The sequence below is a fragment of the Salvelinus fontinalis genome, chromosome 27 (genome assembly GCF_029448725.1).
Source record: "Salvelinus fontinalis isolate EN_2023a chromosome 27, ASM2944872v1, whole genome shotgun sequence".
Classification (NCBI taxonomy): domain Eukaryota; kingdom Metazoa; phylum Chordata; class Actinopteri; order Salmoniformes; family Salmonidae; genus Salvelinus; species Salvelinus fontinalis.
In genome coordinates this window covers 17,714,238-17,727,695 of record NC_074691.1, presented here as the reverse complement: position 1 = coordinate 17,727,695, position 13,458 = coordinate 17,714,238, and the positions used below count along the sequence as shown (strand labels likewise).

The following is a 13,458-nucleotide window of genomic DNA, read 5'->3' as shown; positions in this document are numbered from 1 at the left end:
AACATCCCCCTTCAACTCTGAGGCAGGTTCACAAGAAACTCATAAAAATCTACTTGTGAAAAATCTGTGTATAGAGCCTCAGGCCACTGGTACAAAACACTTTCCACAATTCCCACTCGTATGCAAGAGGAATACAATAGATTGGAACATTGCAGTCATAAATAAACAGCATATGATGAGAAAATATTAACACAAGTGGGGTAACCTTATTGTGATTTACTGATGTCTTAAAATACATGATACCAAATGTGCAACATAAGATTTGTCACAAGCAACAATTTAGTGACAGAGGACTGTATGTGCAATAGTGAATGTAGCTACATCAATGCTCAATTTGTTTGAATGTCTCGAAAGGGGTATGATCATACTTGACTTATTACACATTTTGTTATACAGCCTGAATTCAAATGATATTTTTCTTAACTATATACACACACACACTACCCCATAGTGACAAAGTAAAAACATTTTCGCAAATTTATTGAAATACAGGAATCTCATTTACATACTGTGAGTATTACACCCCTGCGTCAATACATAGAGTCACCATCGGCAGCGATTACAGCTGTGAGTCTTTCTGGGTAAGACTAAGAGCTTTGCCCACCTGGATTGTGCAACATTTCCACATTCTTAAAAAAAAAAGTATTCTTCAAGCTCTGTCAAGTTGGTTGTTCATCATTGCTAGACAGCCATTTTCATGTCTTGCCATAGATTTTCAAGCAGATTCAAGTCAAAACTAACTAGGCCACTCAGGAACATTCAATGTCTTCTTGGTAAACACCTTGTGTATATTTGGCCTTGTGTTTTAAGTTATTGTCCTGCTGAAAGGTGAATTTGTTTCCCAGTGTCAGTTGCAAAGCAGACCAACTTTTCTAGGATTTTGCCTGTGCTTAGCTCTATTCTGTTTCTTTTTAGCCTAAAACTCCCTAGTCCTTGTCAATGACAAGCATACCCATAACAGAATACAGCCAACAGTATGCTTGAAAATATGAAGAGTGATTCTCAGTGACGTGTTGTGTTGAATTTGCCGCAAACATAAGATTTTGTATTCAGGACAAAGTTAATTTCTTTGCCACATTTTTTGCAGTTTTACTTTAGTGCCTTGACAAACAGCATGCACATTTGAAAAAACTAAATCTGTACAGGCTACATTTTCATTCTGTCAAATAGGTTATAATTGTGGAGTAACTAAAATGTTGTTGATCCAACCTCAGTTCTTTTATCATCACAGCCATTAAACTCTGTTTGAAAGTCACCATTGCCCTCATGGTGAAATCCCCGAGCGGTTTCCTTCTTCTCCGGCAACTGAATTAGGAAGGACACATGTATGTTTGTAGTGACTGGGGGTAATTAATAACTTAATCATGCATAAAGGGATATTCAATGTCTCTTTTTAAATTTATTTTTTTAATAAAATGTACCCATCTACCAATAGGTGCCCTTCTTTGTGAAGCATTGGAAAACCTCCCTAGTCTATATGTTTGAATCTGTTTGAAATTCACAGCTCGACTGAGAGACCTTACAGAAAATTGTGTGGGGTACAGAGATGAGGTAGTTAAACAGGGTGAGGCCATGCAAATTATGCAAGTTAAGCAAACCTTGACTCCTAAACGTATTTAGGCTTGCCATAACAAAGGGGTTGAATACTTGACTCAAGACATCTCAGCTTTTAATGTTAAGCTTTTTTATAAAACTGCCTAAAAACATAATTCCACTTTGACATTATGGGGTAGTGTGTGAAGGCCAGTGACAAAAACCATTTTAAATTCAGGCTGTAACAAAATCTGGAAAAAGTCCAGCAGGGTGAAAACTTTCTGAAGGCACTGTAGTTACACTATGACATCAGTACTGTAGCCACGTCATATTCTATCATCAACAATAAAACGACACTGACATACATTAGAGAAAAAAAACATCCTCACCAAAGTTAAAACTGACAATGGACACCCCTCCAATCAAACACGGTGATACAGTAGTACAATTCTGACTGACTGTGGTGAAAACACTCATGCCTTGTTGCAGTAGCGACACCTAGTGGTGTGTTAATGACTGTCACATGGTGTGCTTGTGTACAGTAGATGCCACAACTGTGTTTGACCCACACCTGTCATCGTCGCTGCAGAGAAGCCCAGCTTCTCCAGAATCACCCAGGGAGGCTCATCCACATGGTACTCCCAACTGTAAATGTAAGTATCTAGTTATTATTTGCCTTATGCATCATAATAAAAAGTTCATACCTTGCAAACCCATGGCAGACAAAGGCTTTATAAACAAACACTATGGTGTTTGGGTATTTGTTGTAAATTCATAAAGAAACTCAAACACTAGGGCATTTGTTTGCCCTATGAAGGCATGTTAATAAAACACTTGTTAGACTACACATTCTGTAGATTCTGAATTTCTTTTAAAAAGTAGTAAATTATTCAAATTCATAACAAGTTGTTTCCAAATGTCTTTCTGGCTCATAAGTAATTTATTATGGATGGGTCTGAAAACTCACCACCAACCCTTGTTGGACCAGTCTCCTAAAGCACAGTGATAATGCAAGGTAAAATTACATTTCAAATGACCTCTCAAATGCAATTCGGCCTTTGGACTGGCATTTTTCTTATTTGCTATGGCTATGACCAATTAGTTCTTGCACAAATGCCACAACACATGTTTACATTACATTGTGATAATTGTGTGGCTGTAGTGAAATAAAACACATTGTATCAGACATACATGTCACCAGTGGTGTAAAGTACTTAAGTAAAAATAGTTTAAAGTACTCCTTGAGTAGTTTTTTGGGGCATCTGTACTTTACTATAAATACACTGCTCAAAAAAATAAAGGGAACACTTAAACACAATGTAACTTCAAGTCAATCACACTTCTGTGAAATCAAACTGTCCACTTAGGAAGCAACACTGATTGTCAATAAATTCCACATGCTGTTGTGCAAATGGAATAGACAAAAGGTGGAAATTATAGGCAATTAGCAAGACACCCTCCAAAAAGGAGTGATTCTGCAGGTGGTGACCACAGACCACTTCTCAGTTCCTATGCTTCCTGGCTGATGTTTTGGTCCCTTTTGAATGCTGGTGGTGCTCTCACTCTAGTGGTAGCATGAGACGAAGTCTACAACCCACACAAGTGGCTCAGGTAGTGTAGTTCATCCAGGATGTCACATCAATGCGAGCTGTGGCAAAAAGGTTTGCTGTGTCTGTCAGCGTAGTGTCCAGAGCATGGAGGCGCTACCAGGAGACAGGCCAGTACATCAGGAGACGTGGAGGAGGCCGTAGGAGGGCAACAACCCAGCAGCAGGACTGCTACCTCCGCCTTTGTGCAAGGAGGTGCACTGCCAGCGCCCTGCAAAATGACCTCCAGCAGGCCACAAATGTGCATGTGTCTGCTCAAACGGTCAGAAACAGACTCCATGAGGGTGGTATGAGGGCCCGACGTCCACAGGTGGGGGTTGTGCTTACCGCCCAACACCGTGCAGGACGTTTGGCATTTGCCAGAGAACACCAAGATTGGCAAATTCGTCACTGGCGCCCTGTGCTCTTCACAGATGAAAGCAGGTTCACACTGAGCACTTGAGCACATGTGACAGACGTGACAGAGTCTGGAGACGCCGTGGAGAACGTTCTGTTGCCTGCAACATCCTCCAGCATGACCGGTTTGGCGTTGGGTCAGTCATGGTGTGGGGTGGCATTTCTTTGTGGGGCCGCACAGCCCTCCATGTGCTCGCCAGAGGTAGCCTGACTGCCATTAGGTACCGAGATGAGATCCTCAGACCCCTTGTGAGACCATATGCTGACACATGCACATTTGTGGCCTGCTGGAGGTCATTTTGTAGGGCTCTGGCAGTGCACCTCCTTGCACAAAGGCGGAGGTAGCGGTCCTGCTGCTGGGTTGTTGCCCTCCTACGGCCTCCTCCACATCTCCTGATGTACTGGCCTGTCTCCTGGTAGCGCCTCCATGCTCTGGACACTACGCTGACAGACACAGCAAACCTTTTTGCCACAGCTCGCATTGATGTGCCATCCTGGATGAACTGCACTACCTGAGCCACTTGTATGGGTTGTAGACTCCGTCTCATGCTACCACTACAGTGAGAGCACCGCCAGCATTCAAACGTGACCAAAACATCAGCCAGGAAGCATAGGAACTGAGAAGTGGTCTGTGGTCACCACCTGCAGCATCACTCCTTTTTTGGGGGTGTCTTGCTAATTGCCTATAATTTCCACCTTTTGTCTATTCCATTTGCACAACAGCATGTGAAATTTATTGTCAATCAGTGTTGCTTCCTAAGTGGACAGTTTGATTTCACAGAAGTGTGATTGACTTGAGTTACATTGTGTTGTTTAAGTGTTCCCTTTATTTTTTTGAGCAGTGTATATTTGACAACTTTTACTTCACTACATTCCTAAAGAAAATAATGTACTTTTTACTACATACATTTTACCTGACACCCAAAAGTTCTTGTTACATGTTGAAAGCTTAGCAGGACAGGAAAATGGTCCAATTCACACACTTATCAAGACAACACATGGTCCTCCCTTCTGCCTCTGATCTGGTGAACTCACTAAACACAAATGCTTATTTTGTAAATGATGTCTGAGTGCCATCCATACATTTTAAAAACATTAAAATTGTTATGTTCTGTTAATTACTGATGTCCCCTTTAAGAATGGAGCACCCTTGGTCATGCGCAGGTTGTTCTATGTTATTCGGGTACTAACTCATTTCAGTAAATGTGAAGCTCCAGTTCCATTTCTTGTATTCAGTCTTTCTTATTATATAAGTAACCTTTGTTTAATAAAAGGAATTTGAGATGATTTATACTTTGGATACTTTTTTTTTTGTTGAAAACTCTGTTTATTAAGTTTTACACACAGACAAGACAAAGCAATATAAATAATATACTCAACTAGAAAAAATACAATACATATTAAAATAATTACTTTAAAGATACCATACTTTAGACAAGTTAAACACACCAGGCAGAAGGCTACTAAAGGTTAAAGGGAAATCTATAGTATAGGGACAGAGCAAACACCTCACCATTGTTCCTGTAAACAGTCAAGGGATGGGGTGGAGAAATGCAACCACTCACAGACAGTCAAGGTCACAGACCAACCATCCACTGGACCAAAAATAAAAAGTTTACAATGCTTTAAAATAAAAAATGAATAATAATAATTTTATGTAGGCGTGAACAGAATAAAAAAATTAAAATAACTGGGAAAAACAAGCTCACACCTTAGTCTCTGCCCGGGCAAGATGAACAAGGCAACCGCAGGTCACAATCAATAAGCACATCAACCTTAATGCCCCCCACCCCCACCCCAGAAGAAAACACAGAGAAATGCTCATCCAACCTCTAAGTCACAGGGGGGTCAAATACAGACTTATTTTGGTTTTAATAGGAGTGCCATCAGAGGATGGACTGTTTAAAGTAAGACCGGAATGGAGCCCAAGCCTCATTAAACAGTTTGGGGTTCCCACGTGAATTGAATTAAAAAATTTCTAGTTTTAGAGAGCACAACACATCTCTCACCCAATATTTATAAGATGGGAGAGCTGCCATCTTCCAGTTCTGTAGTATTAGCCGTCTAGCTAAAAGAGTTGTATAAGCAACAGTGTCCGACTGGATTCTTGACAGGGGGGGTACCTATGGGCAGTACTCCAAAAAGGGCTGTAAGGGGAGAGGGATCCATAACAGTGTTACATATATCAGAGAAACATTTAAATATTAATTCCCAGAAACCTGACAGTTTATGACAGCCCCAGAACATATGCAACAGTGTGGCTGGTTCAATTTTACATCTGACAGGTAGGATCAAAATCAGAGAATATTCTTCCAAGTCTGGCCCCAGACCAGTGGATACGGTGAACCACCTTGAATTGAATGAGGCTGTGTCTAGTGCTAAGAGGACGAATGCACCCTGCGCAGCACAGATTCCCAGGTGTCTTCCCCAAATCCTTTTCCCATCGAGTCTTTAAAGGCACCAAAGAAGGGTTCTGTAAGTCATGAATGATTGCATATACATCTGAAATTGCGCCCCTAGGAAGCTTGTTCAGCTCCAGGATGCTCTCTATAGCTGTATTCGCAGGCCTATGAGGAAATGCAGGTGTGTTAGCTCTGACAAAGTTCCTAGTCTGGAGATAGCGGAAAAAGTGGGATTGGGGGAGGTTGAACCTTTCCTGTAGCTGAGCAAAAGAGGCAAATGTATCATCAAAGAATAATTGGGCTAGTGAGGGGAGGCCTAGTGAGTGCCAGATGCCAAAAGCCCCATCATTCAAAGATGGAGGAAATAAAATCTTCTGATTGATTGGGCCTGATAGAGAAACGCCTCGGAGGCCAAAGGCTAAACAGAACTGATTCCAAATTTTAAGAGACTGCTTTACAATTGGGTTGACACACCTTTTGCCTAGGGATACTGGGAGAGACGAGCACAACACAGAAGAAAGTGCAGCAGGTTTACACGATTCAGACTCCATCTGGACCCAGAGTGGTCTAGGGCCAGTAGGATCAGTCTGCAGCCTGTACAGAAAGGCTCTGAAATTTGCAGCCCAATAGTATGTCTGAAAATTTGGTAGAGCTAAACCCCCCAATGACTTAGGCTTCTGTAAATGTTTTCTACCAATCCGTGGTACCTTGCCATCCCAAATAAAATGCATGAATGTTTGATCCAGTGAAATAAAAAAAGATTTTGGAATAAAAATGGGTAAACATTGAAATAAATATAGAAATTTGGGCAACACACTCATTTTAATGACATTAATCCTTCCGATAAGAGAAAGAGGTAGCGCATTCCAAAAAGTAAAATATTGTTTCAAACTGTCTGCTAGAGCAACCAAGTTTTCCTGAAACAGATTTGAATATTTCCTTGTCACTTTAACTCCCAAGTAGGTGAATTGATCCCGGACAATCCTAAACTGAGAACTTGTAAAAGAGCACTTTAAAGCAGCCTTGTTTACAGGAAAAAGCTCACTCTTGCCTAGATTCAGCTTGTACCCTGAGATTGATCCAAACCTTTTAAGAACAGATAAGGCGCGTGGCAATGAGGTATCAGGGTTAGAGATAAACAAAAGGAGGTCATCCGCATATAGCGAGACTTTCTGCTCTAAGCCCGTCCTGATTATTCCTTGAATGGCATCATTAGAGCGTAGTGCAATGGCGAGAGGTTCGATTGCCAAAGCAAACAACAAGGGGGAGAGTGGACAGCCCTGTCTGGATCCGCAGTGCAAGGGAAAATAGTCAGAGGACAAGTTGTTAGTCCGTACCGAAGCCATGGGGGAAAAATAAAGAATCTTTATACACGCAATGACTTTGGGGCCAAAGCCATACTTTTGATACTTAAGTATATTTAGAACCAAATACTTCTACTCAAGAGGTATTTTACAAGGTGACTTACTTTTACTTGAGTAAATTTTGATTAAGGCAACTATACATTTTACTCAAGTATGACAATTGGGTACTTTTTCCACCACTACATGTCGCTCTCAACATATGCATAAATCAATGATGAAAATAGAAATAGGCTACTGACCAGGCAGAATAGTGCGCTGATGAGTATCTATGCATCCTTACAAAAACTTCCACACAGAGAGACATCAAAAAGTCCAACATCTGGGATAAATAACACTCTGGTTGCTTCAGATGAGGGAGCTAACTGGGTGAGTTGTTTATGCACCGATTAAAATCAATGACAAGTCAACAGACACTATCTTTAATATCCTTTAGCTCTATGCTACAGTAAAATGACAGATTGTTTTAAACTCTGTCTGTGAACTTGTCATTCGGTGCTGAGGAAATATTACTGGAAAACCCAAAAGATATTGAAAAACATTTTTTCCTATATCCATTTTCACTCACCAAATTAGTTTTGAGGTTTCTCCAACCCTTTTGCTGGACAGCTAACCTCATGTAGATTTTCACTCCATCTCCAGTTTTAAGTAAACAAATTCATATCAACTAGCTAATTATTAGAATCAGGTGTGGTAAACTAGGGTCGGGGGCAAAAACCACAGGACGGTAGCTCTCCAGCAATAGGTTTGGATTGCCCTGGTCTAGTTCAATCAAATGTGCTACAAACAAATGCTACACTGGAAAAGTAGCCTAAATGATAAACACAAAGAATATAATTGACTTGCAAGAACCTTACCTATCATAAAACTGATGTTTGGTGGTGGTAATTTAAATAGCTGGTTAACATAATTTTTGGTAGCATAATAAATCTCCCAAAGACCTTTAGAAACGTTTATGGAAACATCGTTTCTCGACGGAATTATTCATATGTGACACGTTTCATGGAGTCCAGCATTTTTATCGTCCCCCTCGGCACAGATCGAAATGCAAGCGAAAGTGGCGTTTTTAAGGTTACTGTTCTTACATTATACCGTTTAAACGTATCTTATCAGCAGACGGGAATAGAGTAGGTAGCTAGCTAAAATAATTTAAGGACATTCTCCTGAAAGGATTGCTAGTTGTCACACTGTCAGTAGTACCACGATGCGAGCGTCTTGTTTTGACAACTAGAGCCGAGGGTGACGATATTAATCGTTCCTAACTAGCTAACATTGCTTGCTAGCAGATCTTTATTTTTTACAGCAAATGCTAAATATTGATTAACAAAGCTAAAGATGTCAGCTAGCTTGGCGTTATTGATTGCAAGATAGCTAGCTAACCTTACAATTCAGGGTTTATTTCACTGTATCTATGCTAGTAAGTAAGCTAGCTGTCAGATCATTTCGAAAGTAAAAGTGGCTAATGTTATCAATATCGCTACCATGAGGGTTTTCGAGACGGACAGAAAGTTATTGCCTGTTACCCTATAAGTCATTTATCTATCTAGCTAGCTAGACATTTATCAATAGACCAAGGCAATTATCAAACAAAATCTTATTTAGCCAAGTTATCTAAAGAAGTTGCTATGGTCCCAATTTGGCACAACATGAAGCCGTTAGGGAGAAATTGGATGATAGGACTGGGTGTAGGAGCCACCGCGGGTGTAGGCTTGATTACATTAATAATCTACAAAGAAATTAGTAGAAGAAGATCTCAAACATTATTACTCCAGACTAACCCCCCTGAGTACTTGATAGACAGCCCAGATGGAGCACCCCTTCAGATGGAGTCACTTGAACAAGGTAGGTGGTAAGCACTGCATGGCATAGTAGCATAATCTGAGACTATGTCCGTTTGTGTGTGTCCAGCTGTCTGCACCTGTGTAATGAGTATCTTTGCAATGGTGTGTGTCTATACACCCCCCAGACAACCTAGCTATATCTCTTCTGTCTCCGTTTGTCCCTCAGAGGTGGTGGCCCAGCAGCAGGCCCTGGAGGCAGTGGTGCAGGGGCTGTCTCCTGAGCAGCAGGTGGAGCTGAGGAACCAACTGGATGAGGTGCTGACCTGTGTGTCTTCCCTCCGCTTCGAGGTGGCTGAGCTCAGGACCGGCCTGCAGGACATCGCCCAGCAGATTATCCAGGATGTCAAGTGAGTGGTGGTGTTTGGTGGTGGCCACATGGGTTCACCAAGTGGACACTGAATCTAGGATATATCATGTTTCAGGTTTTTTGTTCAGTGTCTTTTGTTCAAGACATGTATGTTGAATGTCTCTTTGCTGCTCTGTGCAGGAAGGGTGTTGAGGATAGCCAGAGGGCACGCAGACGCCGCCACATCATCAGCCATCGGGAACGCACTGACTCCATGAGCTCCAGCTCCATCTATTTCTCTGCCAGTCAAGGCGTGTATGGAGGGGAGACCAGCGAGGGAGGGTAAGATCAGCATGGACTGCAATCACTGCATGGGATAGATAGCATTGTAAGAACATGAGCATAGGGCTAATTGTCCAAGAGCCACCCACCAAAAAAGGCTTCAGAAAAGGCATTCTGTGACCCAGAAAACAACCTCAAAGTTTCAACATCATTACATACATAATTTTATGAATATGAACACTGTGTGGTTCAAACTTGTAAAATGTTACTCACATTTTGTTGCCCATGCTTACAGAAAGCAAGGTATGTACTAGACCTGAGGAATCAAAAATAATACAAGATAAAAAGCTGTTGAATGCTGCAAAATTGATTTTTCTCAGATGCCAGAACAGCGCTTTATGTAGCTGTCGGGACCTTAAATGTTTTGTGAGCTGTATTATCTAGAAAACGTTGTGATGTCTTTAGTTTGGCTAGCAGGCAAAACAATGATGTCCCTTGTAGGCTAAATACACCTGCCAAAATGTCTTAGATTAACTGAGAACCACTGTATATGGTTAAAACATTTCTTTGTTTTGGGGTTCAACTGGATCATTGAAGGATCAGTAACGTGTTGCTTGAGCTTATGCAAGGATGAGCACTGATCTCACATAGTTCTGTGAGGCAGTGTGCAACAAAATGAACCAAGGTGAAACATGGCAATGTTAGAACATTACTAGGGAAATTACACAAGATGCGCAATGATATTTAACATAACTAATGTGCAACTTTTACAAGTTTGAAACATTACCTATGTGATATTTTTGACATTTTGCAGTTTTGTTTCCTGGGTCACAGAACAACACCATTTTGGTGGGTGGCTCTTGCACTATACTTTTGTAGTGACCTTAACTGTCTGCCTATACTGTCTCAGGTACTCCACCGCCAACGCTGAGTCAGACTACACGGATCGGGACACGGATCGGGAGACCGACAAGGAGGCGGAAAGAGAGCCGGAGGAGGAATCCGATGAGGACAAGAGCTGTGCCACGACCATCACTCTACGCCAGGAGGACTCCCAGGAGGAGGGAGAGGAACCACAGGAGGAAGACGAAGAGGAGGAGATGTTGGAGGTGATGGCTGAAGTGCCAAGTGGGGAGTTGGCATTACTCCTGGCCCAGAGTGATATCCTTCATACGGGTGATGCTAGGCTGAAGGCAGAGGGCTTCCATCTGCTCCTTGCCAACAAGCTACAGGTCAGCCCAAATTTAAAGGAGTCTGAGAATGTGGAACTTTTGTGGCAAATTTTGTTTTCATGTTGCTGAAGTTGTTAAAATATTTTTTTTTCAGTCTAGCTACATCTGTCTTTTTTTTTTTTTTTGTGATACCAGTATGGCGACAGCAGGGAGTTTCTATGGCGACTGGCCCGTGCCTACAGTGACATGTATGATTCTACTGAGGACAAGCAGGAGAAGAAGTCTTATGCAGAACAAGGTAAAGAAAACGTTTGATTTTGTCGTGAACTCTCACTTTAACATGCACTGTCAGATGGTTTGCTTTTGACCTTTGATCTTTTCTCCACAGGTCGTGAAGAAGCAGAGTTCGCTCTAAAGAAGAATGGCCTGAATGCGGAATGTCACAAGTGGTGAGTCACTGAAAACCGTGAGAGATGTTGTGCTGACCCTTTGCAAAATGGTAAGATATATATTTTTAATCTCTTTCAATACTCCACAGGTTTGCTGTTCTCACAGGCCTTACCTCCCAATACGAGACTATGCATAGCAAACTGAAAAGCAGTCACATTCTAAAGGTGTGTTTTTGTTATTCTATTCAGAATCCTATTGGAATAATGTCATCCAAGTCCTCCGTTCATAAAGTCTAATCTATATCAGAAAACAATTGTGAATGTCAACGGTAAACAATAAAAGTGACTTTTGTATGCACTATTCACCCTTTCCGCTAGGAGCATTTAGACCGAGCGATTGCCCTTAGGGACAATGACCCACTGTGTTTCTACCTATTGGGGCGCTGGTGTTATGAGGTAAGCAGAACAAGCTTTTTATCCCAAATCCTTATCTTGGGACTTGACTTAAAAACAACCATACAACCAGTCCTATGCTAACTAAAACGTGCCGCCGTGTTCCATATCCTTTTTCCTCTGTAGGTTTCCACTCTTGGCTGGCTGGAGAGGAAGGCAGCAGCTGCCTTGTATGACAATCCACCAACATCTACTCTCGACGACGCCCTTGGAAACTTCCTCAAGGTACTTAATCAGTTGAAGCCAAATCGACTGCTAGCCTCTATACAGAAGAAAAAAATTATTTAAATGTTTTGTCAGTTTTATTTTTTTATTCCACCTTGTTTGATTTCAGGCAGAGGAGCTGAACCCAGGATTCTCCAAGACAGTAAGACTTTACATCGCCAAGGTATTGGAAATACAATTCTATAGACAAGATCAATTAAACAGTGGATTTCTCCAGTTTGTAACTTTTACACTAGTTAACTTTTCTGATCCTGATTGTCCTCTTGGTTGTTTTGATTTCTAGTGTCACAAGGAGCTGGGGAATGTGTCGGAGGCCAAAAACTGGGCCCTGTTGGCGTTGAACATGCCTAGTGGCTCCAGTGAGGTAAGCAGACATTTCTTTGGGATGGAGATGAGCATTCACTGTGCACACAGGGTTGACTTTGCTAGGCAGCACTTACCTTTGTTTTCATTCTTTAGGAGGATAGTGCTAAGTTGGAGGCAGAGCTGGGAGCCTTGATTGACAAAGCGACTGAGCTTTCTCTCGACGGTGGGGACAAATAGGGCAGGACACAGCAGTTGCCACTGGATGGCCATTGGCAAACTAGTCCGCTCATCACAGGCCACCCAATCAGCTGTGTACTAGAAACATCTACTGACAACTTTCCCTCTCCTCAGTACACCAAGTAGATATTCAACTTCCTATGTCACTGAATCAATATGGAGTGAGCTATTTATATTGCAGTCAGTACCTTTTTCCAGAATGATTTTTGCCTTTTTCACTTTTCACAATTGACTGTTTTCAAAGCACTTTCATCTAACCGGTACTACTGTAATTTAGCATGTTTGTTTCTTGCTGGTGTTGACCAAATGTGTGCATTGTGTGGAGAGTAACTTAGATCGGACTAATCCCCCTGTACAATCATCAGCCCTACCGTTGTTTAGATGGTGTTGTGAAACAATGTTGACAACTTATTCTAAATGTAAAATCAAATGGGATTAAAACATGTCCTGAAAATCATTTAGCATGATTATTAAGGTTTAGTGCGTAATGTTTCAATGAACTAAGCCCAGTCTTAAGTCCATGTAATAGCATTTTAGAAGAAGCATGGACCCTTAGGTTATCTACTTTATTTAATTCCAGAGTGTTATGCTGCCTTTGATTTGTTTGAGAAAATGTTTACCTTTATTTATTTGTTTAAGATAATGTTTACTTAGCACTCATTGAATTTATATTCCTCCATTTGTTGGTTTCAATAGGGCAAGTTATCACTTAACATTCAAATACAATTCCTGTAAGTGAGAATGTGTTCGCAGTCAACTTACCTGGTAAAATAAAGTCCTTTAATGAATGTCATGGTTTGAGAAGCTTTTTACTGTACTGATCCCGATACTATAGGAAGGATATACTTGCAGTATATTCATGAGGACTTTAGCTAAATGCATTCATAAAATTAATCTTTGTTTATCCACTGTCGTATGGTAATCTGTTGCCAAAAAGGATCAACAATTTCTTGGTATTGGTCATTAGT

At 41.2% G+C, this 13,458-nt stretch overlaps 1 protein-coding gene across 1 annotated transcript; it reads left to right on the top strand.

The window, feature by feature from the left end:
- Positions 1-8,261: 8,261 nt before the first annotated feature.
- Positions 8,262-13,278, top strand: rmdn3 (regulator of microtubule dynamics 3). Its single transcript, XM_055885077.1, has 12 exons — positions 8,262-9,141; positions 9,307-9,487; positions 9,628-9,768; positions 10,619-10,940; positions 11,076-11,178; positions 11,269-11,329; positions 11,419-11,494; positions 11,648-11,725; positions 11,849-11,947; positions 12,057-12,110; positions 12,231-12,311; positions 12,407-13,278. The coding sequence occupies exons 1-12, from the start codon at positions 8,925-8,927 to the stop codon at positions 12,488-12,490; spliced, it is 1,497 nt and encodes a 498-aa protein (XP_055741052.1). The 5' UTR covers positions 8,262-8,924; the 3' UTR covers positions 12,491-13,278.
- The last annotated feature ends 180 nt before the right edge of the window (positions 13,279-13,458 follow it).